Consider the following 25,050-nt stretch of genomic DNA (forward strand, 5'->3'; position numbering starts at 1 on the left):
AACATAATACATTACTTCCCATCAGCAAGTAGCTGAAGGCACTTGGTCACTTCCAGTGAGGTAGGGCTTGTCCAATTAGTTTAGATGGTAAAATACTGGGCATGGTGAAGCATTCACCTACCAGGATAAAAATCAGTGTGTATTTGGCAAGTTTCAATTACCCTTAATGTTAGGAACCTGGATCTCATTTTTTCTTGGCAGTTAGATGTTCAATTAAGATAAAGCAGATGATTAAACACCACAACGGTGATTTAGTTGGAAGAAAACAGGAAGAATAGCCCCTTCACTTGTTAAAATTAAGCACCAAGATATAACATGTTTGCTAACTCCTCAGTTAACATGCAGTTCTTATGCCTGGTGTATATTAAATTAGATTCCATTTCTAATCAGCACTTTGTGACTCAATATACAATTGGAACCATACAGCATGCTACTGCAGCTACAGTTTAAAAATTAACCAGATCTCTTAATCTCCCATTTTATGAAGTTCCAGGCCAAGTATTCAGACCTTTTCTCCTCCCCGTAATTAGAAAGCTATACCTGTACAAAGATCAAGGCACTGGTATAACACAGAAGAAGTCTCAGCTCTGCATTACAACAGCTTGCAAAATATTTTCATTCACCATTTTAAAAAACAAACAACTTCACTGCTTCTTTAAGACTTCACTTTGAAGGTGGTAGAAGCCTGAGTGCTTTTCTGCTCTGATGATAAATTAACCAGAATTGCATGGATGATGCAGGGTAAGATTTGAGATATTCATATTCTGACAAGAGTAGATGTTTCTAAAAAGATCTGCTCTAGGAATTATTGGGGGGAAGCCCATGGCTTGTGTTATCGAGGAGGTCAAGACTACAGGATTACAATGGTCCCTTCTGGCCTTTGGAATCTATGACTAGGCAATGTTTGCAATTGGTCCTAGTTCAAAAGTTGTAACCTCTTCAGGGTAGGGACCTTCCCTTTGCAGAGTGCTATGCATTGCTACGGCAAAGTATCACCCTCAAGTTTTGACAGAGAAGATGCTGTATATGTTTTGCTGTGATCACAGGAAGTTAACCTACATCATATTTAAATGTGCAGCATTGATGTGTACAATAGTCAAGCTAGTCTTTCTCTGAGTGTTTCCTATTTCTACAGTTTTTAATCAAGTGACTAATTACAAAGGAGCATTAAGTACTCTGAAAAATCAGCTTATTAAATCATTTGTGTACAGTTGCAGGTAGAATAATAGTCACTTTGTCATGTTTATTGTCCATCTCCACTTACTCACCTTTTCCAGACCAGGAAACCTCTTGCAATGAGTTCACACAACAGAAAATAATGAGGACAGTTGAAGATTAAACTCCAGTGTCAGCATGAGGCTCCTACTCTTGGGTGTGTCTGCGGTTAGAATAGGGCTTTTTAAATGCACCTCGTTGACCCAATAGCTGACCTTGCTCCAAGCACTTCAGCGTATGCACACTGGCTTTAGGAGGAGGAAGGCATCAATGCTTTCTCAGGGATCTGGCATTCTTTGCTCCTCAGAGCCTGAATTTGATGACCAGAGAGGCTCATGTCCTGGAGTTTTCCTGGGACATAAGGATTATTCAGGGCTTGGGTTAAAGTTTCATCATTAGGAAGATCATGAGGGATAGGTAGGGAGATGGACGGTAGATAGGGCTGCTGGGCTTTCCTCAGAGTCTTTTGAATGGCATGTGGTGCCTGTTAAATATTATTTACCTACAAAATCTATTTCTCTGCACCACGGAAAAAAATCTTGAGGCCACTTTACTGTAGCTTAGGTTGAAGCTACAGTAAAGAGTCTATTCAGACACCAGCCTCGGCTGGGAAGCGTACAGAGTCTTAGCTCTTTTATTAGATGAAAGAGCATGCTGTGTTCTGGGTGCAGGCAGCGGCCTGATCTCCACCTGCTGGTGCACCCCGCGGTATGTATCCCAACAGCCTACTTCAGCTAAGACGCTGATTCAAGCTGCCATCTGCCCAAGCTGACACTGGCCCAGTTTTAGAAGTGTGTTCAGGCACTCTGCCCACAGTCATCTGTAAGGCTCTTCTGTTTTAATGCCTTTAAGAAGGGTGAAGTGTTAACACAGATGGATAAAGTTAAGCCACCACCACCTGCTAACGAAGTGTTTCTGCAAAGCAGGACAAGTGTAACGGGGGTGGAAAGGACTTCTAACCAGGGAAGAAAGCTAATAGGGGAAGTCTACAAACTATTAGCACTGGCCATGAAGCACGAGGCTCTCCTTGTCTCAAAATCCTCAGACGATACTCTTGTTCACACCTACTGGTCACCTGATCAAAATGATCCAATGGGAAAGTCACCATACTAGCTGCTATTGGTTACCACATTGAGCAACAGGGAAAGCTTTGTTATGCTTGTCCAAGACAGTCTGACACAGCACTTTGCTTTAGGGCATTTACTCACACTTCAGTGATTTGGCCATTATACAAAAGTATGAATATAGATACAGTGGGGTGAGATTACAGCAGCTATGAAGTGGTAGAACAGATAAGGTCACCACACTGGCTTCTTTCTTGCTTAAAGAAAAATTGCTCCCTGCTCCTCTCCATCATCTGGTACAGGCCTCTTCATCGCACTGTAGAGAGACAGTCATTGGGTTAGCAAAGTGGCTCCCTCAAGCCCAAGGGGAGGTGGGGCAGGGGAGACATCCAGGAAGTCCTACACAAAAAAGACTATTTTGCTCCTTTTACTTCTCTACACTTGTCCTCCTTTTCTTCTAGCCTCTCTAAACCACTAGGTTAGACCCCAGCTTCATCTCATGGCCTCCATAAAGGCACCTGTACCTGGAATCCACTTCTGAACCTGAAAAACCAGGCTTCTTCCACCAGGTCAAACAAACCCTAATCCACCCTTCCTGGGGCTCCCTACGTGGGTTGCTTTCCTTCTCCCTCAAAGCACAAAGACCCTCAAGCTGTGCACTTCCATATGCAGCAATGATGGCTGCCTTTGGCTTCCTGTTTGTCCACTTCCTGCAGGAATTCTCTCTCAGCTTATGGGTGCAAACCATGGGTACATCTCGTGTGCTGTACAAACAGAGCAAGAGGTAGGCGTCTGCCAACTGCAGCAATACTATCAGTCTAGGATTTGTTATTCTACTCAATAGAACTGATCCTGGAGTAAGAGTCTTGGCCTATTGCTCCAAGAACACAAAGTAGTTTACACATTTTACCTCATTTACAAGAAAACCCCAGAGTGGCTACAAGTTCACAATAACTAGTGGATGGAAGGAAATTAGAGTTTTGACCAAGGAAGTTATGAACCCGTGTTTTACAAGCTGTCTCTCTGACCCTTGTTGAGTTGCAATAGCAGCCTAGTGTCTCAGACAAGAGACTAGAGTGCACGTATCCCGAGAAAACAAAGGGAAGCATGGGGGTGAGGGGGGGAGAAGGAAGAGGAACTGTTGTGCCCTGGGGCCCGGAATTGCTGTCGCCGGACCTGAGGAACAGTTCAGGTCAGGGGGCAGTTGCATGGTTGACAGTGTAGTTACTGTGGAACTTAATGATTTTGCAGAAAGGTGCCATTAGGGGCAAGTGCCAGAACTGCTGTTACAAGTGATAATTAAACACACACCAAGGAGGGGTTTGTTCCAAGTCACCACAACACATGGACGTTATACTTGATTTTCCATACACGTTTATTAAGCCTCCCACTTACAGAGGAATCTTTCCATCTGCGAGTTTGAGTCTGTGCCAGCATAGCCAAGTATTTAAGCCCAGCAAGTCATCTGCCCTTCCTTTGAAATCCCTAGTCACACCACCTCCTTTTAGGCCTACTGCTGGCTCGGCCAGTCTAAAAGCACCTTCCTCTGGTAATTGGAAGCACTGTAGGTATCCATGAGGCTGCTGCCATTAACCTTATGGGACAAGTTTGTTGGAGGGCATTGGGAGGCTAAGCTGTCAGTCACGTATACGGTCTCAGGGGGAGGGCACTAAAGTTGATTGGTCCTTTCCCCTCCTACCCACACACATCTGACGAAGTGATGTTTTTTTTACCCACGAAAGCTTATGCCCAAATAAATCTGTTAGTCTTTAAGGCACCACCAGACTCCTTGTTTTTGGATAAGACTAACACAGTTACACACACACACACACCCCCCACCCCCCCCCCGACTACTACTGTGTGTGGGTAGTCAAGTAACTGTTCTACCCACTCCTTGGAGAGCCCGATTTCTTTGGAAGTCAGGCACCAAGACTTCTCTTTGGAAGTCTTGGATGCTCAGCAAGAGTTAGTGGCACCTACAAATCTCAGCTGCAAGAGGCTATTTGAACTACTGCTACAGAGATCCCGGGGACAGTTTAGGAACAGGCAAACTGCATTACACTGCGCTCTGTTCGCAAAGAGCATTAGCCTTAAGAGCTGCCCAGTGATTTCCAAATCCTCTTTAGCAGCAAGCTGATGGGAATCTCTCTGTCCTTGCCACACCTCTGTGTGAAAACCCTCTAGCAAACAGCGAAGGGAAAGCTGGCATAGTTACCTGTTTTCCCTTTGCTGTTTGTGTGAAAATTGGTAATCCAGTAACAGTCAGAATGCTGACCCACTAAAAGTCACTAAGGTTTTGTGTTTTATTAAAGTTAGCTATAAAAAAAATTAGGTAAAAGTGCATACCTTGGAACAGTGCAAGGGAGCTTTTCTTTGGAAAAGGAGCTGACATCTAAACTCCCCATAAACTGGGCAGGAAGAGGGCCCCTGGAAGTCTGGCTAGTGATTACTCAAAACCATCTCAGACTGTGGATAACTATATCTGGAACGTCCTAAACTTAATGCTTATGTCTGTGTACGCTTAATATCTAATTGTAGTTTTAAATACAAGCACGTTTACTTGTATTAATCATTTTATCAGACAGAAATTGCTGTGTTCCCATGGATTTATTCCTGATACTGCCTGGAGTGAAACGGTGAAGGTACCACTGTTTTGGGTTCTGAAACCCCCAGGTAACAGCATGAGGACGGCTGAAGCCTCTCGCGGATCTAAGGGAGGGGGAGGAGACAGTCAGCTCAGGACTGCAGCAGGGGTGTTTTAGGAGGAAGAAGCGCACTGGGAGCCAGGAGTCCCAGGCTCTAGCCCCACCCTGCTCCAGAGCTGGTTGAATAAGAGGAAAAGTTCATAAGGATTGAGTCCCCTTTTTGAAAGCTCAAGACATTTTGCCCAGATAGACACTTCCTCTCTGTGCCTCACGCTGCTCACGCAGCTCTCCCCTCCCCCAAAGGGTCTGAAAAGCACATGGAGACTCTTGGGTAGAAGTGCTCCTTTGAGCTGGATTATAAGGCAACAGTAGCTTTGCTATGGGGAAGGCACAGAGTTAGCCCCCCTCTTGCTCTAGCTTTGCCAAAGATCCCTGTAGAAGCTCCATTTCTGCTCGGGTCCAGACTTCAGAGGAGTCACGGGAGAACATGGTCCTGGTCTCCATATTAACCCTCTCTGGAGGGCACAGCAGGGCTCTAGGTTCCAGAGGGTGTGGGGTGGATTCATTCAGGCTACATTTCCCCCCCCACCCCCTGATTTTTTCCTTGACTGCAGTAGATCCACTACTTTTCAAGCATCTCTGTGGGAGAGTCTTGAGTCTGGTAGCGAACAGAGAGTGAGGGCTTGTCTACATGAGGAGCAAAGCGCACTACACCCAATGATTTCTGAAGCACGCTAACAGGACTGTACAGACCCTGCTGGAGGGCACTAACATCCCCTAGTGTGTTTTAATGTAGTCCTGATCAAAGTGTAGTCTCTCTTGGCAAACAGGAGCAACATCTACTTCCTGTTATCTGGTATGAAAGAGCACCATGTTCAAACACACCAGGGAACTCTGAGCACACTCCAGCAGGGTCTACACTGATCAGTCAAAAGCAACAGAGAGTTCTGTGGCACCTTAAAGACTAACAGATGTATGGGAGCATAAGCTTTCGTGGGTGAATGCCCACTTTGTCAGACGCTTGTGACAAGCCCACGAAAGCTTATGCTCCAATACATCTGTTAGTCTTTAAGGTGCCACAGGACTCTCTTGCTTTTTACAGATCCAGACTAACACGGCTACCCCTCTGATACTGATCAGTCAGTGCACTTCAGCAATCACACGTCTGGAGTGTGCATTCCTCTCCCCTGGAGACGAGCTTGGTTCATTGTTGGTACAGTGCTCTATTTTAACTAGAGCTAGGTAAAGTTTGGAGTAAGGTGGCTCCAGCAGGTTCCTTCCTTTTTAAAATGGCAGCTCATTTTCCAGCATTAGAGGAACAATAGCTCTTACCTGAGGTTTCACGCCCTCTTTAACACTTGCCGAGATCCCAAGGCTTTTGAGGATTGTTTCCAAGGGAACATAGTCACCAGGTGAATCCTGTATAAAGTGCAGGAGCAACTTCTCTCCACCTGAAGAAAGGACAGAATGTATTTAAGGTCATTACAAATGACAAGCATTGGGCAACAAGGCAGAGAACGTATGTAGCCTTTAATAAGGGATCACTGATTGACAGCCAGTCCCAACCACATCAAAACTAGAACAGCTCATGTGCACCTCAATGAGAGAGTGAACCACAGACTGCAAAACACTTTAGGGGTGAGAGCTCAGATTGCCCTCCATGCCCCATTCAAACCTTCGCAATCTCAGGGCTGAGTCTACACTAGAATTGCCACAGAAGCAGACGCTCTTTGCCGATGGGAGAGCTCTCTCCCATCAAATTACTCACCCTACCTCCCCGAGCAGCGGTAGTTATGTCAGTGGGAGACGCTCTTCCACTAACATAGCGCTGTCTACACCAGTGCTTAGGTCGGTGTAACTTACATCACTCAGGGAAGCACCCCCGAGAGACTTAAGTTATACCGAAGTAGAGTGCTAGTGTGTACAAGCCCCGTGTCTGCAGTGACCTGTACTGACCCACGCTCTCACGTGAGTTCCAGATGCAGCAGTTCTAGGGTAGCATGGGGCTTTCCTAAAGCCTGTAGGAACACTGACGTTTCCAACAATTACAAAAACCTAGCATCACTCCTGGGTCGGCAAACAATAAATACAGGTGTGTTCATCACAAGTGTTTGCCAGCTCCCCTTTGAGAAGTCACTCAGAATAGGTTCTGCCGCAGAATGGAGAGCAGTCTGACATCCTAGCGTCACTTAAGACCCAAGCAAGAACTTTGACTTCGTGGAGGGCTATTTTATTAAAGAGGAAGCAGCATGTCCTGTACTCAGACATTCTATACATCCACCTGGGACAGGGGCACTCGATTTCCTATTGTTTTACACTCCAGCATCTAAACATTATGTTAGCAACAACGTTTCTGTTTTCTGTAGAAGGGGCAGCATTTTAACTAGGGTTTTTAAAAAAAAAAAAATTTAAATTGTGTTAAGAAGGGTGTTTTGAGAATGCTTTCTACCCTACTGCCACCAGGTGGTAAGAGCTGGACCCAACTCTAAGAACTGGAGAATGCAGCATTAGAGAAAACTATGACATGTTGTGGGTCAGATCTCAAAAAAGGCTTAAGTATGTTCAGCAACAGACACCACAGCATGGACAGCTCCCATTGCAGAGATGTGCCAGGGCTCTGCATTAACGCCACTATTTGGGAGGTACCAAGTTTCAGCTAGAAAAGATTTCCCTCCCAGGCAGAGCCCTTGTATACTCTTGTTAACTGCATACTTTCAAGTACAACTGAAGTCAAATGCCTGAGCCGTTATGCAGGCCATGGAGCTGCCAAGCAGTGCTGGGTCAAGGGTTAGTCTTAGTTTGTAGGCAGTAGGAACAACTAAAAAACACTTTTTCCAGTTAAGTCACTTTTATACTGAGAAAGTACAGAAGTGACTTAACTGGCCTAACTAATACCATGGAAGACCCCATTAAATAGCACGGCGTTAGCAAGGATGGCATCCATTCGTGACCAACTGATACATCTAACAACTCAGATGCTTGCCTAGCAGTTTTTCCTGTGTCAGGTTTCCCCACCACCCCACTCCATTATCTGCAAAGCCTTCCCACCCTAAACCCAGTTGTCTTGCCTTCCTGAGGCAGGATTTCAATGGGATGGCTTCTAAAGCCTTCTCCAGGCATAGGCTCTTCGACCAGCCAAATTGCTCCAAGTAGGTCATCTAGAAGTGTGCGTCCTTCACCAGCTATGGCCAGTTACCTGGTGGTTTTTGACAGATGGATTCACATTTATTTACCTTGACTGACTATTATTGTTCCTCCACTCTGCAAGAGGTCACCGCTGAAGTTGCCTTGGATGCCGTCCGCATTTGCCTGAGGGAAAAATAAAGCCCAAGTCCATTGCAAGTGTGATACAAAGGCCTCATCTGGAGGAGGCTCAGGGCCCTCTCAAAACCCACTCAAGCCAGGGGGACAGAAGGGTCCCAGATGTACCCATTGAAGTCCTGCAAGTGCTCAGCACAAGTCTGGTCAGGCCTTTAGAGCAGCGGTTCTCAACCTTTCCAGACTACCGTACCCCTTTCAGGGGTCTGATTTGTCTGGTGTACGCCCAAATTTCACCTCACTTAAAAACTACTTGCTCACAAAAATCAGACAAATACAAGAGCGTCAGCCACATTATTGCTGACAAATCGAGTACTCTCACCGTATAGTTATAAAATATATCAATTAGAATATAAATATGTACTTACATTTAGTGTTTATACTGCTCTATAGACCAAAGTCATTGTATGAAATTTTAGTTTGTACAGACTTCGCCAGTGCTTTGTATGTAGCCTGTTGCAAAACTAGGCCAATATCTAGACGACATGATGTACCCCCTGGAAGACCTCTGAGTACCCCAGGGGTACACGTACCCCAGCTGAGAACCACTGCTTTAGATAGTGCATTTCCTACTATCTAGGATCTCACCTTTGTGACAACTTCTCGAACTGGTTTCCCCAGAGCAGCAGGAACTATACTCAAAGCATTGTACCTGAGAGGGAAGAAAGGACATGTTGGTTATCCTCTGCCGCTCTAATTCAGCTGAGTTAATGGCCTACACCGTTTACACCAGCTGAGGATTTGACCCCAATAATTAAGATCTCAGAATGATCCACACTCATTACATGCAGCTTGCTATCGAATGTTGTCACATTAGCCAGGGGTTCTCCAACTTCATTGTCCTGCAACCCCCTTCAGACAACAAAGTTACTACATGACCCCATGGTGGGGCAGAGGAGGCTGCAGCCCGAGCCCTGTGACCCTGGGTGAGGGGGCTGCACACAGGGGAGGAAAAGAAGAAAGTTGAATTTGACTCATTGTAACGAAGACCCTAAGCACCACCACGGATCCCTGTGATTAGTGCGTTCCAGCACACCAACACGAGCTAGCCAGAAGCCACTGAGCTCAGGATCTCGCTTGTATGCCCAGGCTTTTAATTTGATCCAAGCCTTGTATATTTGCCTAGGTCTCAAACCAAGTACAGTCACTTAACCATTAATGGTCCCCAGGGTAACGAAGCGACAGGCAAGAGCTGGTGCCCCAAGTGGGTTTGTACTGAGGGAGCCTTGCAGTTTGCCACGTGGCAGCCCTTTCCCACAAGAGTCAGAGACCATCAGAACTACACTGGGGCAAAGCGGTCTTCAGTCGGAGGAGGGCGTGCTGCCTTCTGCTAGAATGGGCCCCAGCCATCTTAGCTACGTCCCTTCAAATTGCTTTGATTAAGGGCTGAGGTTCTCTTAGACTGAGGACAATAAGTCAATAGAAGCCACTCACCTTTTGAAACCCAGGTCGTTGTAGCACTGCTTAGTCTCATCAAGATAGAGTTCTGGGGAGGGAAAAAAAGGTGAGGTTAACACAACCAGGGTAGATGTGCTGTCTCTGCAGTATTTGTTTTATGCCAGTCTGCCCAAAAAAAACCACACAAACCACCACTCAGTAGCAGCCAGCCAGCCAAGCAGCTCATAGTCAAAACACGATTAGTCTCTAGAACAAGCTCACAAAATAGCATCATCATCCAGCAAGATATTGCTTCAAACCTAATTGTCTCTCCCCCCCCATCCACCCGCCACCCATGACTATAACAGAAGAGAGCTTCCCTGCAAGCACTCCAGACACTTCACCAATACATGTGCTGCCAGGCACACACCCCTGTAGTATCTAGAGGCCATCAGTGGCGTTGCATGAGGATCTATGGCACAGAGTTTTATACTGAAGAAGGGTGTGGCATGAACGTCACTCAGGAGACTGGTCCAATGGCTGGGCATGGAGGCAGCACATTTTGGGGTATGGACAGAGGGGAGAAAAGAGAGGCACTCAGAAGTGTGGTGGAGCTCAGGCAGGAAATCAGGTTCTGCAGAGCTAGTCAAGAGTGGGCCAGATCTGCAGATGCAGGTAATCAGTGGGTGAGAGGCAATGGGTAACATGCAGCCAGAGACAAGCAGGTGACTTTAAGCCATCTTCACAACCCCCAGATCCTGGCCGCAGCACTGCACCCGGCTGGCCCTAGTACAAGTTAGCAAGCTAGCAAAGATGCTCAGCTCTGAAGTCTGGGCTGGCAGTCCCAATTTTAGAGGCTAGAGAAAGGCATTTGCTGGACAGTGCTGGAAGCGGAAGTTATCCACAGAGCATGTACAGCAGGCTTCCCCATGCAGCTCTTCCAGTCAGGCTGGGCCTGGTTCTAGAGAACATGCCCCAGGGGCAGGGCAGACTCCATGGCCACCATGTCCTCGGCCTCTCTGCTGAGACTGCCAGCAATGCACAGGTTTCCTCCACCTGGTTATGCAAGTATAATTTAACCTTCCAAGCAGCTGCTAATGCCAAGCCCGCTGAAGGGAACTTTTTGGAGCCATGAAGTACTAATTACACCTTGTTCACGTCCTTCAACTCATGACTGCCCAGCATACACAGGTATGAAATACAAGAACAATTCTAGCATGGAAAAGGGGGTGTTCCCATGTCAGGAGGGCAGGCTGGGTGACTTGGTCATCCCCTCTGGCCTTGAACTAGGAGTCTCTGCACCCCAAGTTTTACATGAGCACAAGGATGAATAGAGACTCCTGTACCTTGCTTTCTGAACTGGGTGCAGCACTTCCCCAGATGAGACAGGAGAGCTCAGAAACTCTTGGAGGGGGAAGTTCCCATCCCCTAGTCCTACCTCCTTTGAAGTAGTTCCCATCGATGAACTCCTGCAGGCCTACGCTCTCCGGCCCAACACCAATCAGGCGGACATTGTGACTGTCCAGCAGTTCTTTCAGTTTGCTGGTCTCCTTGGCAATCCAGCGGCAAACCTGGCAACCAAACCGCCGCAGGAAGAGCACCACACATGGCTGGTCCCGCCACAGGGCCCGGAACTCCACCACCTACGTAGAGGCATTACCGGTAGCCACAGGGCCAGCACCAGGAAAGCATCTTAACACTTGTTGCAGAACTTACAGGTTATAGCAACCTTATCAAATTCAAGGGCTATCGTCCATTGGCAAGCTCATCAGGCAGTTTGTTTGAAGAGTTAGGAGGAGTTTCCAGGTACAGTATTAGAGGGATCGTTATCTCGGTCCCCACTTTGTGGTTTATAGCCATGTTGTCTGGTTTGAGAGAGAAGTGGAGCAGAGAAACATGGCGTGAAAGGCCCCCACTGAGGAAACTGATTATGCCCAGGAAACCATGACAAGGCCTATACAGAAGACGCCCAACGGTCGAGTATAATCAGCCCCCAGCATTGGGGACAAACAAACAGAGAGTTCTCAGTGGGAGCTGGGCATTGCAGATAACCCTCTATTTGTGGGGCTAAATGAGAGCGGAGCGCTTTTGAAAATCTGGCCAGTAGCAGATAAACTGATGAGGTTTCTCTCTGAAAGATTAAAAACAGAGTTTGGAGGATGCTCGCTACTAGGATAAGGCAAGTGTCTTTGTTTTTAAAAAAAAAAAAAACAGGAAGTGTTATAATAAAACACTGACTCCTGTCCTTTCCACTTGGGGTGGAAGGAGATTATTATTATGAGTCTGAAAAACAAAACAAGAACCACCCACCCACATCAAACAGGGCCTTTAACAGAACCTGCTGAGGTGTATTAGGGACACATGATCGAGATCATCACTCTGCTGGAGCGAGATAACGCCCTGCTGCCAAGGGAAGGTACAGCGGGCTGAGAATTAAGATGGTTGGCCTGTGCAAACAAAAAAACCCACCGACCACAACAACATGGTAGCAAAGAGATTTAAGGCGTGTCTAAGGGGATCAAGAGTCTTCAGCAACAAGCAGCATTTTCATAACTGATTATGAAACATGTTCACTGCGTGTGTCTGTCTCTCTCGCCCCGCCCCCCAGTCCAAAGGGGTTTTATCACGTTTCGGACGCGGAGAGCGGCCTTGCCTGGCCGGGAGGGCAAGAGACGGGGGGCAGCGGGAAGGAGACCGACTGGACTGACCCTAACCCGGGGCAAACCCAGGGACCCCTCGCGCCGCGGCAGTGCAAGCTCTAGGTCCAGCAGGGCCCAGCCCCGGGGGGGGGGGGAGCTCGCTTCCCAGGGACCCCTCTCCCCCTAGCCGTGCTCCCCAGGGCCGGGAGAGGTGCGGGCGCCCTGCTCTCGGGGCCACCCGTGGGGACCCCCCGATCCCTGGGGGCTGCCCCCCAACCCCGCCCCGCTCACCTGCCCGCTCACGGCGTGCTTCAGCGTGTGGGCTCCCACTTTGGCGAGATCCACCGCGGCCATGATCAGCTGCGCCCGTCACGCCCCCGCTCCCAGACGGTCTCTTATAGCGCCCGGCAGCGATCAGCTGCTGGGCCGGGCACACGCGTGACCCTGCCGGACGGGGGCCACGCCCTTCTCATCTCTATGCGTGAGCTACCAGCCAATCAGCGCCTGCGGGCAGGGCGCGGCTCCTCCCAGGGGCGGTACAGGCGGGGCTAGAGAGAGGTGCGTCAAGGAGAGGGGCGGTGCAAAGATGAGCAGTGCAGAGGGGGGGGGGTTGTGCAATGCATTGCCGGGGTGACTGGACTAAGGGGCGAATGGCGCAGTGATTGCAGAGGCTGAGCTGTGCCATGTGCCATGTCCCATGGGGAGGGGGTCATAGACGTGGAAGGGACCTCGAGAGGTCATCTAGGCCAGTCCCCTGCCCTCATGGCAGGATTATTATCTACCATCCCTGACAGGGGTTTGTCCAACCTGCTCTTAAAAATCCCCACTGATGGTGGACATTCCACCACCTCCCTAGGCAATTTATTCCAGTGATTAGCTATTACACACAATGCCCCTCTGCCATGTACATTGGCCAAACCGGACAGTCTCTGCGCAAAAGAATTAATGGACACAAATCTGACATCAGGAATCATAATACTCAAAAACCAGTGGGAGAACACTTTAACCTGTCTGGTCATTCAGTGACAGACCTGCGGGTGGCTATCTTAAAACAGAAGAACTTCAAAAACAGACTCCAACGAGAGACTGCTGAGCTGGAATTGATAATGCAAACTAGATACAATCAATTTAGGATTGAATAAGGACTGGGAATGGCTGAGCCATTACAAACATTGAATCTATCTCCCCCTTGTAAGTATTCTCATACTTCTTATCAAACTGTCTGTACTGGGCTAGCTTGATTATCACTTCAAAAGGTTTTTTTTCCACTTACTTAATTGGCCTCTCAGAGTTGGTAAGACAACTCCCACCTGTTCATGTTCTCTGTCTGTGTGTATATATATCTCCTCAATATATGTTCCATTCTATGCATCCGAAGAAGTGGGCTGTAGCCCACGAAAGCTTATGCTCAAATTAATTTGTTAGTCTGTAAGGTGCCACAAGTACTCCTCTTCTTTTTGTGGATACAGACTAAAACGGCTGCTACTCTGAAACCTGACAGGAAGTTTTTCCTAATGTCCAACTGAAACCGCCCTTGCTGCAATTCAAGCCCATTGCTTCTTGTCCTCTCCTCAGCGGGATGCAGGAGCTTGGTGAGGATACAGAGTGCGCTGGCTACGGGGCTCTGCACAGCACCCCTGGCAAAAGGATATAAGGATGTCGTGGCTAAATCATGGAGAAGGTAGTTGTAGAAGGATTTGTGCAAAATCCACGGGGGACTGAAATGAGGGGGTGCAAGAGTTCAGAGGTGGGCAGTTTTGCAAAGCAGTTGCACGGAAGAGTGTGTGTAACGAGAGGGGCCAGAAATGAACCCGTCCAGAGCAAGGGAGAGATGATGCAACGGCACTGTCAGATTGCACGAAGGAGTCTGTGCAAGGCCCAGGGTACAGGAATAGCAACACACACAGTGGTTAAATCATGAGCACGGTTATTAATACTCGGTGGGCGCTTGCACTTTACCCTGCAGATCATTCAGGGCTTGGTTAGAAGTTTAACCCAGTGGAGGCTTCTGGGTAGACGTCTGGCTCTGTTGATCTGTTTCCTTATTTCCTCGTGTGGGTATCATAGTTTATAAGGAAATAAGGAAACAGATCAACAGAGCCAGACGTGTATCCAGAAGCCTCCTACTGCAAGACAAGCCCAAGAAAGAAACCAACAGAACTCCACTGGCCATCACATACAGTCCCCAGCTAAAACCTCTCCAATGCATCATCAGTGATCTTCAACTCATCCTGGACAACGATCCCTCACTTTCACAGGCCTTGGGTGGCAGGCCAGTCCTCGCCCACAGACAACCCGCCAACCTGAAGCATATTCTCATCAGTAACTACACACCGCACCATAGTAACTAACTCAGGAACCAACCCATGCAACAAACCTCAATGCCAACTCTGCCCACATATCTACACCAGCAACACCATCACAGGACCTAACCAGATCAGCCACAGCATCACCGGTTCATTCACCTGCACGTCCACCAATGTTATATACGCCATCATGTGCCAGCAATGCCCCTCTGCTATGTACATTGGCCAAACTGGACAGTCCCTATGTAAAAGGATAAATGGACACAATCAGATATTAGGAATGGCAATATACAAAAACCTGGAGAACACTTCAACCTCCCTGGCCACACAAGAGCAGATTTAAAGGTAGCCATCCTGCAGCAAAAAAACTTCAGAACCAGACTTCAAAGAGAAACTGCTGAGCTTCAGTTCATCTGCAAATTTGACACCATCAGCTCAGGATTAAACAAAGACTGTGAATGGCTAGCCAACTACAAAAGCAGTTTCTCCTCCCTTGGTGTTCACACCTCAACTGCTAGAAGAGGGCCTCATCCTTCCTGATTGAACTAACCTCGTTATCTCTAGCCTGACTCACTCTTGCTTGCATATTTATACCTGCCCCTGGAAATTTCCACTACATGCATCTGACGAAGTGGGTATTCACCCACAAAAGCTCATGCTCCAATACGTCTGTTAGTCTATAAGGTGCCACAGGACTCTTTGCTGCTTTTACAGATCCAGACTAACATGGCTACCCCTCTGATTCCTGTAAACTGAGCTTCCTGCCGTCAACCACCAAATAACTTCTGAGTCAAAGGGATATTTCTCCCTCTGCGGAGATCACTAGAGCAGCACGGAGACAAATTGCTGCTCAGAAGGGCAGTGCTGAATAGCAGTACAGTAATTCTTAGCTCTTTTCTCTCATCTGAAGATCTTACACTGTCATGGACATTAGCCACACTTCCCCTCCGGCTGTGAGGCAGGGATGGTTAATACTGGTAATATCGGGGCAGCCAAAGGAATGAGGTGAGACCACATTGTCTAAACATCCAACCAACTTTCATGCAGTCAGAGCCCCTACTATGGTACCCCTAGAACTGGTCAGGCAGCCCCACCCCCTACAAGCACTTGTTTGAACCCCATTCCTCCAGCCTCTCCCTCAAACCAAAACCACCCACACCCAACTAATGGACAGGGGAGAAGCCTATTACAATATTATCCCCTCCTCCTACACTCAGGGCAGATCTCTGTGGTTTACCCAGGTCACACAGCAAGGGTCCATGTGAATCACAGGCCAGGCTGGAACCCTGGCGTCCTACTGCCAAGCCTAGGCTCTCACCACTAGGCCGCAGTAACACAATAAACAGTCATTATTAACAATCGTTTACATTCCTCTAGCGCCTTTCATCCGAGGATCTCACAGTGCTTTGTGAGCAATCATTAACCACGATGAAGATAAAGAACATTAATTAAATAGAGATGAACCGGAACCAAAACCTCAGCTCTAACCACCTGCAAACGCTGAGGAAGCTCCGTTCCAGATCAGACCTTCCTCACCGCCCCCTATCGCTATATAGTAACTCCTCACTTGACGTTGTAGTTATGTTCCTGAAAAATGCTACCTTAAGCGAAATGACGTTAAGCCAGAGGTGGGCAAACTATGGCCCGGGGGCCACATCCGGCCCTCCAGATGTTTTAATCTAGCCCTCAAGCTCCCACTGGGAAGTGGGGTCTGAGGCTTGTCCCGCTCCATCGCTCCAGCCGGGGAGCGGGGTCGGGCTCTTGCTCCACTACGCATGGCTCCCAGAAGCAACGGCACCTCCCCCCTCTGGCTCCTACACGTAGGGGCAGCCGGGGGCTCTGCACGCTGCCCCCACCGCAAGTGCTGCCCCTGCTGCTCCCACTGGCTGACCCCAGGACTGACCCCGACTCCCTCCCATGCCCCTGCCCTGATCCCCCTCCCACCATCCGAACCCCTCGGTCCCAGCCCGGAGCACCTTCCTGCACCCCCAACCCCTCATCCCCAGCCCCACCCCGGAGCCCACCCCCCCACACCCAATTTCATAAGCATTCATGGTCCGCCATACAATTTCCATACCCAGATGTGGCCCTCGGACCAAAAAGTTTGCCCACCCCTGTGTTAAGTGAATCCAATTTCCCCATGAGAATTAATGTAAATGGGGGGGTTAGGTTCCAGGGAAATTTTTTTCGCCAGACAAAAAGACACACACACACACACAATATAAGTTTTAAACAATTTAATACTGTTCACGGCAATGATGATTGTGAAGCTTGGTTCAGGGGGTGAAGTCAGAGAGTGGAAGAGGGAGGGATATTTCCCAGGGAATGCCTTACTGCTAAATGATGAACTAGAACTTGGCTGAGCCCTCAAGGGTTAACACATTGTTGTTAATGTAGCCTCACCCTTCTGCACTCTATAGAACACAAGTGTCTCTTCCCTACCTTTAAGACTCCTCTTAATGCAGCCTTTCCCTACTTGTCTGCTCCTGTATCTTACTGCATCGCCCCCAGCATCCCCAGGCCTCCCACAATGGCAGCCTCCATCACCCATTCATCTGCCTCTCCCACAAGCACCTTGGCTCTTTCTTCCCCAGCTCACTTTGGTCTGGAGCGATGAACCAGACTAATCGAAAAGGCCACAGCACTCTCCTTCAAATCCCTTCGCGAGACCCACTTCTACCTACCACAGAATAATAATCATGCTGCTTTTCTCTCTTGTAATGCCTCTCAGCCAAGCACTGCAGTGCTTAAACATATTAATGAATGAACCTTCGCAACCCGTTATCCCCACTGGCAGGAAAGTTGCTCTGGGGTGAATGTGACTTCACTATCTTCTTTCATATGCATCACAAATCAATACCTAGATTGTCCAGCCCTCTGACTGCTGCTTTATCAAGGGTACCAAAATGGTGCAGTCCACCCTCCAATCTTCACTACTGAAAGGGTTTAGCTTTATTTCCAATCATACTTCTTAACTGGGATTTTATCTTACCCATAGAGAAGGTTCAAAGCAAATCTGATTAACAAGAGACAATAAAGGTACAGATTTAACGCAGGATGAGATATTAAGAACTAATACTTACAGCAATACAACATTTCTGTTCCCACCCTCTGTTGCCCTGTTATAAAACTAAAGCGATGTATAAAATCCATTTTGACCATACACTCTGTGTTCACCTGGTCCAATATGGAAAAGCAACTAGTCCAGTAAAGATTCCTGGATACCAGGTTAAGTATTTGTGGTGTGTGAGTAGGAACTCTCAAACATTTTAATGAATAAATGGAAAATTAAGTGTATTTACTGAATGAAACCAAGAGCCCAGAGTCTGCTGACATTACGCCTAGCAATGTGTCCGTGAGGAAGGCTTCAGCATAACAGGAGACAGTCAGAGAGACTAAGCCTTGGCTACACTTGCGAGTTACAGCTATACTTTCGCAACCCCCTTATCCCCTCCCTTATTATTAAAAGCCAGGTTCCAGTTAAACTTAAACTGAGACCTAGACTGGTGCCTGTCAGGACGGGACAAGTAAGTGCACAGAAGGAAAGAGTAGCACATAATACTTTCACAGAATTGGTAAATCAGATAAAGGAAAATATGAAACAGTTCACAGAGCACATTAGGAGACAGGAGCTGTGACTCGATCGCAGAGGAGTGAATAAAAAAGAATTTCAAAGTAAAAAACCAAAATTAAGTGGGTTAACACCTAGAATTAACGCATTAACACATGGAGTTGCCCAAAACCAGTTAACTGCAGCAAAAAAGAAGGGCACTCCCGCCATCCATCTGGCATGCGCACAAAAGCAACAAACATTGGGGAAACAAATTCAGGTTTTACAAGAGCAGCTAACTACCCCCATTCTCCTCTCAAAGCCAGGATAAAAAACAGGGGCGCAGTTCCTAACTGTGCAGGTTCCCAACTGCTTTGATCCACGGAACCACACTCCGTGCTCATATCTGAAAATAAAACCTTCTTTCTCAAATATTTTTACATACCGGTTAAGTTTTGTCCTTTATATGCTTTCTTAGTTTGCTAAACTTGCTGCTGCTGCCTATACTTTCAAATATCTTAATAAAGTTAATCTCTCTTGGCTCAGGTCTCACTACCTTCCTAGGTTGCTCTTCACCCCCCCCCTTCCCCCAGCCTCTCCTCAATTCTGCTCTCTCTCTTTGTTTTAAAAGTTAAAAGTTATAGTTTTTACAGAAACCTCCAAAAAATAAAGCAATTGAAAACAAAATAAAATAAGAAACAAAAAGAAAACAAAGTAAAAAATGTTACTTTAAATAAATCCAGTAAATTAAGTATTTTAACCCTTCAGGAATGCAATAGCTAGAATTATTCCTAACTTTCTTAAAGATATGGTTGCCAAGCAACAGAAATGCACACTCTGCTTCTAATCCTAACCACTCACTAATATTTGAAACATGGGCTTTTCTTATTTCCATATAGCAGAGTTTTAAAATAATGTTAAATACAAAGTAATGCAAAATTCCTTGTTACCAAATTAATACAATATATTTGGCAAATATTAATATATTTTTAACAATTTATGTAACAACTTTTAAATAAGGTAATAATTTGTTTATTCAAATATAACCCTTTTTATTTTTTATTTTTGTTTGCCTTATTTTGTATAGTTATGAATAGAATTCTGGCGCCATTTGTTGTTAATTGTAAGTTTGTCATGTGTGTTGTCTTGTGTTGTGTGTGTCACATAACTATTTTTTATTATTTTTATTTTGTTGCAACAAAAGTCAATTTTATACCCTTTAAAAAATTTATGTATATGTAGTACCACACTATTTTAAGATCATGGTTGGGGTATAATCATAGTATTATTAGCACCAATTTTTTGTGCCAAGTTCAAAAAAGTTTCAGTTACAAATATATGTACATATATTTCTGCCTCAATAAATAATGCAATTGCAAACAAAAAATATTTTCTTATCAATCACAGTTTTGTTTTGTTTTTTAAGATTTTTTTTTTATTTGTTATTCAAAGAAAAAATGTAACGGGAAACCTCAACATTAAGGTAAAAGTAATATTAACAAAATGTTAATTTCTTGTTTGGGCTTTTTATAAACTTTTTTGCACTTTTAAATATAGTTATAAGAATATCAAAACCAAAATGTTTTAAAACAACAATTTATGCATAAAGCTAACCAAACAATTTGAACAGGTTTCCACCTTTGGCTCCCAAACATAACAAAGCATCATGAAAGTATACCCTCAAATACCCTCAAAGTACTGTATTTAAAATTTATTTTGGTTTAATTTTATAGTTGGTTTAATTTTTTATGCTTTTCTTTTATGTTATGTTATGTTAATGGGAAGCAGTGGTTGTTAAAGTTGTGCTTCTAAACAGTTAACAAGAGTGAAATTGGTATCACAAGCAAATTAACTCTAAAAAGCTTAGTAAAAATTCTGTTAACTCCTTTGCTGAAACAAATTGTTCCGCAAGGGAAAGCAATACACCTTCTCATGGAAGATTGTAAGCATTTATTTTAGCCGTTAAGCATTACATTTCGTATAAAAATATTAGTAATGCACTTCAAATGAAAATGAATGTCTATACAACAATTGCAAAAGTATAGCTTGTGTTATAAAAGGCTTGGTCCCTATTACATAGTTTGTTTACAATGTAATAAGAACAAAGTTAAACTGTGTATTAAGTTTAAGTTACTAAAAACAAAAACAAAAAACAAACAAAAATTCTTTTTTATGTTAACTAACTAGCTGTTTAAGTTGCATCCCACAGACCAAAGACACCAAAAAATATCACACCCTGAAGACACCAGATGATATCAGTATACAGTGAAGAAACCCAAGCATCAAGAACAGAAAAATGAAGTGCTTTATAAATAAGAGACTGGTTAAATACACCTCTATCTACCATATATGAACAATTAAGTTAACAATCAGCTAAAAACCACTAGCTGGACCAGAATAAGCCATCATTTAATTTCAACTTGGTTACTATGTAAAAACAACTGTATTATTGCTGTACTACTGTATTATTGTTGTACTGTTGTCTTATTGCTGTATTGTATTATTGCTGTACAACATTTACAATATGCATAACCTTGCTAAACAGTTTAACCAACACACAAGTAAAAATCAACAAACAAATGGCAGCAAACAACGTGAAGGCAAAGAAAAAACAGTGGTAAACAAACAAAAAGTTACATAGTAAGTACAAATTGGGTAAACAAATTGCCTGTTAATACTAGTCATAATTTGGGTCAGCGACACTGCATCCTAACTAAGGCACATGTTATTCAAAGCAATCTTGTTCAGTGTCTAGGTACCAATACTAAATCCTAACACAGCACTATTTGATAAATTGGTTACTGTCCATTCAGTAGGTTATCTGGAAGACAGCATCCATAAGAAACAACTGGATCTATGTCAACTACTTGTGTATCGCAGAGCCGTGCAATCAGTGGAACAGAGAAGCTAGCCACTTCTATGTCCTGCCCAGTGAAGCTAACCAGAGGGTGACAACCAACAGTAAAGGTAACCTATAACATGAATGGACAGTACTGAGTAGTAACTAATTACAATATATTTATATATAAAGGCCTCAGTGGTAGTGTCACTACTCCAAATTTCTGTTTTACTTCTTATATACATAGCACTGTGGGACACACTATCACAATCCCTATCCCAATATTTCAAAACACTCAGCCTACTACTAATGATGAGACAAGTGATAACTGGAATTGTCCTAATAAGAGGGTGTTTCTATCTGTGTCACCAAAGTAAAAGGGCCAAAGTACAACACCGGACTGGAAAAACATGGTTATGCTTGGATATAAAGTAGTATCATATGTACACATACATACTATACATATATGCCCATACACACTCCAAATATATATGCCATATTCATATAATTGATATATATTAATTATTTGGGAGTGCCTCTAAGGCTCAATCATAATACTACATTCCTCAGTCATGGTCCCGGACCTAACATTCCCAGGCCCACCATAAAAGACTAAAAAATAATTGGATAATAAAATCTGCCTATCAGTCGTACGTGGGAATGTGCAGACTAAAAAGACAGATGGGGCATGGGTGTATGGATGGTAAAATGAGGTAAACATAACAGTGTTTTGCTCACTGAGTTATCTTTAGTCCATGCATTATGCTTTTCCGGGCCGATGGGTAAACATCCTCCCCGTAAAAAGACAAAAAGTGGGGGAATGTAGTAAGAGGAGGCCCTGAGAGATAAACCTTGGTGTCAGAGGCCTGGTATGAGGCCTAAGGCCTGAACCAAAGTAATGGTCAAGACTTTGGTAACATAAAGCAAAGTGAAGCTGTGAGCCAGAGGCAGGCCCTGCTCACAGAAGCTGGCAAGGAAAGGGCTGATGCTGCAAAAAGAGACAGACCTAAAAGGTACTGGACACCAGATATCAGAACATACACTATACCGGAACATTACACAGATAACATGGAACAGGCCGACCCATCCCAATGACAGGGGCAAAAGGGTAAAATGATGGATAGAGTTGTTTTGATCGAACCAACATGTACAAGGTGAGAGGCGGCACCTTACTACGTAGAGGGGTTGCACCTCAATACGTCAGGAGTGATATGTAACTTGTTTGTACCTGTGTATAAGAATGTATCCCCTGGGGTGGTGTCTTTGTCCGGCCACGGGGGCAGTGGAAAGTCCCGCCACTGAGCCGGGTCCTTGCCAAGAGGCACTTTCTCGTAGTATTCTGAATTAGGCTCAGAAACCTACAGGGAACTGCAATTGTGTCCAAGATCGCAATAAACCTGGCCGAGGTGCCTTTGTACCTTACTAGACTCTATGGTCATTGGGGGTTCTCGTCAGGTTTGCTGTGTCAGCAATCTGTGCAGAGCTGGGGCAGCACACAGAGGGAACATACGCACGCAGCCGAGTGATATCAACAGGAGAAAGCAGAAGCACCACACGGGTAGCATCTCACAACATTTGGAACTTGCAAAATAGAGCTGACACGCTCCAAAAAGCACTCTCTCTCCCCCCACACTCCCTGTCACACTCCACTCCACCCCACCTCCCCCCGTTTTGAAAAGCACGTTGCAGCCACATGAATGCTGGGATAGCTGCCCATAATGCACCGCTCCCAACACAGCTGCAAATGTTGCATGTGTGGCCATGCCACTGCGCTGGCAGCTGTCAGTGTGGACAGACTGCAGCGCTTTTCCCTACTCAGCTGTCCGAAGACAGGTTTACCTCACAGCGCTGTACAGCTGCAAGTGTAGCCAAGGCCTAAAGTTACAGTGATGATAATCACTAGAATCCAGTCAAGAAGGATTTTCAGAAGCCTCCAATCACTAAACTCTGATCAATTTTCTGTCCTTGATCATTCAGCTTTTTCTAGAGTAGTCCTGAGCCTTCAGGAGAATCCAGGGCTGGTGGCCATTTCCCTAGCTCTGTAGTAGAAACTCCTCTCCGTGTTCCTCCTCTCTCACTTGCAGGGCTGACGAATGGTTTTCTCTCTTCCCCCACTTTGAAAAAGTGCATCGGCTCTTGCCTGTGTTTGTTCGGGTGCTGTGAAGGGTGGATGTGCCAGAGTTTTTAGTAGTTTCCTGAACAGGGAGGGCTGCATCAGTCCTTTTTTTATTAGTCTGTATCGAATTTTCCACAACCTCTTCGTTTTGCTCACCCTTTAAAATATGACAAAGTAAAACAGAGATGATGAACATTCAGGTACTATCAATCAAATGGCCGATACATTTTCCTAGCACCTGCTAGAGTTCTCTTAGAATTTGTTTTCTTATTCGTTATGAAGTATTATAATACTTATTAATGTCGTTCCCCACTTAGAACAAAAGTGTAAGTCAGGGGTTGGCAACCTTTCAGAAGTGCTGTGCCGAGTCTTCATTTATTCACTCTGATTTAAGGTTTCGTGTGCCAGTAATACATCTTAACGTTTTTAGAAGGTCTCTTTCTCTAAGTCTATAATATATAACTAAACCAGTGTTGTATGTAAAGTAAACAAGGTTTTTAAAATGTTTAAGAAGCTTCATTTAAAATTAAATTAAAATACAGATCTTATCAGTTTAGTGCAGTGGTTCTTAACCTGGGGGTGTGAGATGCCCTTTCTGGAGATGCGAGACATGTGAGATTTTTTTAGAAGGTAAATCATCGAAAACATAAATTAAGCACAGGCACATAAGTACAACTACTTTGTTTCATCAAACCTATGCATTTATTAACATTATACATTTAATGATTACTGTAATATACAAACAAAGTTTTTAAGTTTTCAAGTTTTTAAGCTAATTGTAGTATAATTTTTCATTAGCGGTGCGAGAACATATTTTGAGAACTCCAGACCATCAGTGGGCTGAGCAGGGCCAGGTGTAGTGTATTAAATTGCTCCCCATAGGAATGTGCTACTTACGGTGTACTACATATGGCTGCCAGTCCTGATGCTCTGAGCAGCATGGTAAGGGGACGGGGAACGGGGCGTTTGGCTAGGCGTGGGAGTCCCGGGGGGGCCTGTCAGGGGGTGGGGGTGTGGATAGGGATTGGGGCAGTCAGGGGACAGGCAGCAGGGGGGGTTGGATGGGTGGGGGGTTTTGAGGGGGGCAGTCAGGGGCAGGGCCGGCTCCAGGGTTTCTGCAGCCCCAAGCAGCCCAAGAAAAAAAAAGCCGCGATCGCGATCTGCGGCGGCAATTCGGCAGGAGGTCCTTCGCTCCGAGCGGGAGCGAGGGACCGTCCGCCGAATTGCCGCCGAATAGCTGCTTGCCAAGCTGGTGCCTGGAGCCGGCCCTGGTCAGGGGGCAGTCAGGAGACAAGGAGCAGGGGGAGTTGGATGAGTGGGAGGTTCTGAGGGGGGCAGTCAGGGGGCGGAGGGTCCTGGGATGGGGTAGTCAGGGGACAAGGAGTGGGGATGTGGGGTTGGATGGGTCAGGGGTTCTGAGGGGGGCAGGAAGTGGGAGGGGGCGGATAGGGGGGCAGGCTGTTTGGGGAGGCACAACCTTCCCTACCCGGGCGTAGTGTATTAAATTTCTCCCCATAGGAATGTGCTACTTACGGAGTACTACTTATGACTGCCAGTCCTGGTGCTCCGCAAGTAGCACATTCCTACGGGGAGAAATTTAATATACACCACCAGCGGACAGAACCCCAACCGGTGGTGGGCTGAGCTCAGCCTGCCGCTGGTCTGGGGTTCCGTCCACCGGCTCCTGCCAGCCAGGGGCCCAGCCGCCGGCCCCGCTCAGCCCACTGCCGGCCTGGGGTTCCGTCAGCCAGCTCCTGCCAGCCAGGGGCCCAGCCGCCGGCCCCGCTCAGCCCACTGCCGGCCTGGGGTTCCGTCAGCCAGCTCCTGCCAGCCAGGGTCCCAGCCGCCGGCCCCGCTCAGCCCACTGCCGGCCTGGGGTTCCGTCAGCCAGCTCCTGCCAGCCAGGGTCCCAGCCGCCGGCCCCACTCAGCCCACTGCCGGCCTGGGGTTCCGTCCACCGGCTCCTGCCAGCCAGGGTCCC

The 25,050-nt window shown here is 46.2% G+C and overlaps 3 protein-coding genes across 3 annotated transcripts in view; all 3 read right to left on the bottom strand.

The window, feature by feature from the left end:
• Window positions 1-2,400: 2,400 nt before the first annotated feature.
• Window positions 2,401-12,738, bottom strand: PRXL2B (peroxiredoxin like 2B). The gene is made up of 7 exons (XM_005292770.5): window positions 12,550-12,738; window positions 11,058-11,262; window positions 9,677-9,728; window positions 8,831-8,894; window positions 8,158-8,233; window positions 6,257-6,375; window positions 2,401-2,595 (listed from the first exon to the last, which is right to left on the bottom strand). The coding sequence occupies exons 1-7, from the start codon at window positions 12,610-12,612 to the stop codon at window positions 2,569-2,571; spliced, it is 606 nt and encodes a 201-aa protein (XP_005292827.2). The 5' UTR covers window positions 12,613-12,738; the 3' UTR covers window positions 2,401-2,568.
• Window positions 12,739-16,786: 4,048 nt separating this feature from the next.
• The window catches only part of LOC101933968 (tumor necrosis factor receptor superfamily member 14), a 76,709-nt gene continuing 68,445 nt past the window's right edge, over window positions 16,787-25,050 (bottom strand). Inside the window, exon 9 of the transcript XR_010594249.1 lies at window positions 16,787-22,828. The gene's annotated coding sequence lies outside the window, so the exon portion shown is untranslated. The remainder of the gene's footprint in view (window positions 22,829-25,050) is intronic.
• LOC101948384 (tumor necrosis factor receptor superfamily member 14-like) overlaps window positions 16,787-25,050 on the bottom strand; it is a 51,137-nt gene continuing 42,873 nt past the window's right edge. The window contains exon 8 of the mRNA XM_065575183.1: window positions 16,787-23,226. Within this exon, the coding sequence (XP_065431255.1) occupies window positions 22,987-23,226 (240 nt within the window). The 3' untranslated portion in view covers window positions 16,787-22,986. The remainder of the gene's footprint in view (window positions 23,227-25,050) is intronic.

The sequence above is a fragment of the Chrysemys picta genome, chromosome 21, assembly GCF_011386835.1.
Source record: "Chrysemys picta bellii isolate R12L10 chromosome 21, ASM1138683v2, whole genome shotgun sequence".
Classification (NCBI taxonomy): Eukaryota; Metazoa; Chordata; order Testudines; family Emydidae; genus Chrysemys; species Chrysemys picta.

What these genes read in the sequence shown, in the direction of transcription:
- PRXL2B (XM_005292770.5), bottom strand. Translation starts at nt 12,612, where the DNA reads ATGGCCGCGGTGGATCTCGCCAAAGTGGGAGCCCACACGCTGAAGCAC. An exon ending in AGCACGCCGTGAGCGGGCAG is followed by an intron (nt 11,263 to 12,549) that starts GTGAGCGGGGCG and finishes GCCTCTACGTAG; the next exon opens with GTGGTGGAGTTCCGGGCCCT. An exon ending in TGGGAACTACTTCAAAGGAG is followed by an intron (nt 9,729 to 11,057) that starts GTAGGACTAGGG and finishes TTCCCTCCCCAG; the next exon opens with AACTCTATCTTGATGAGACT.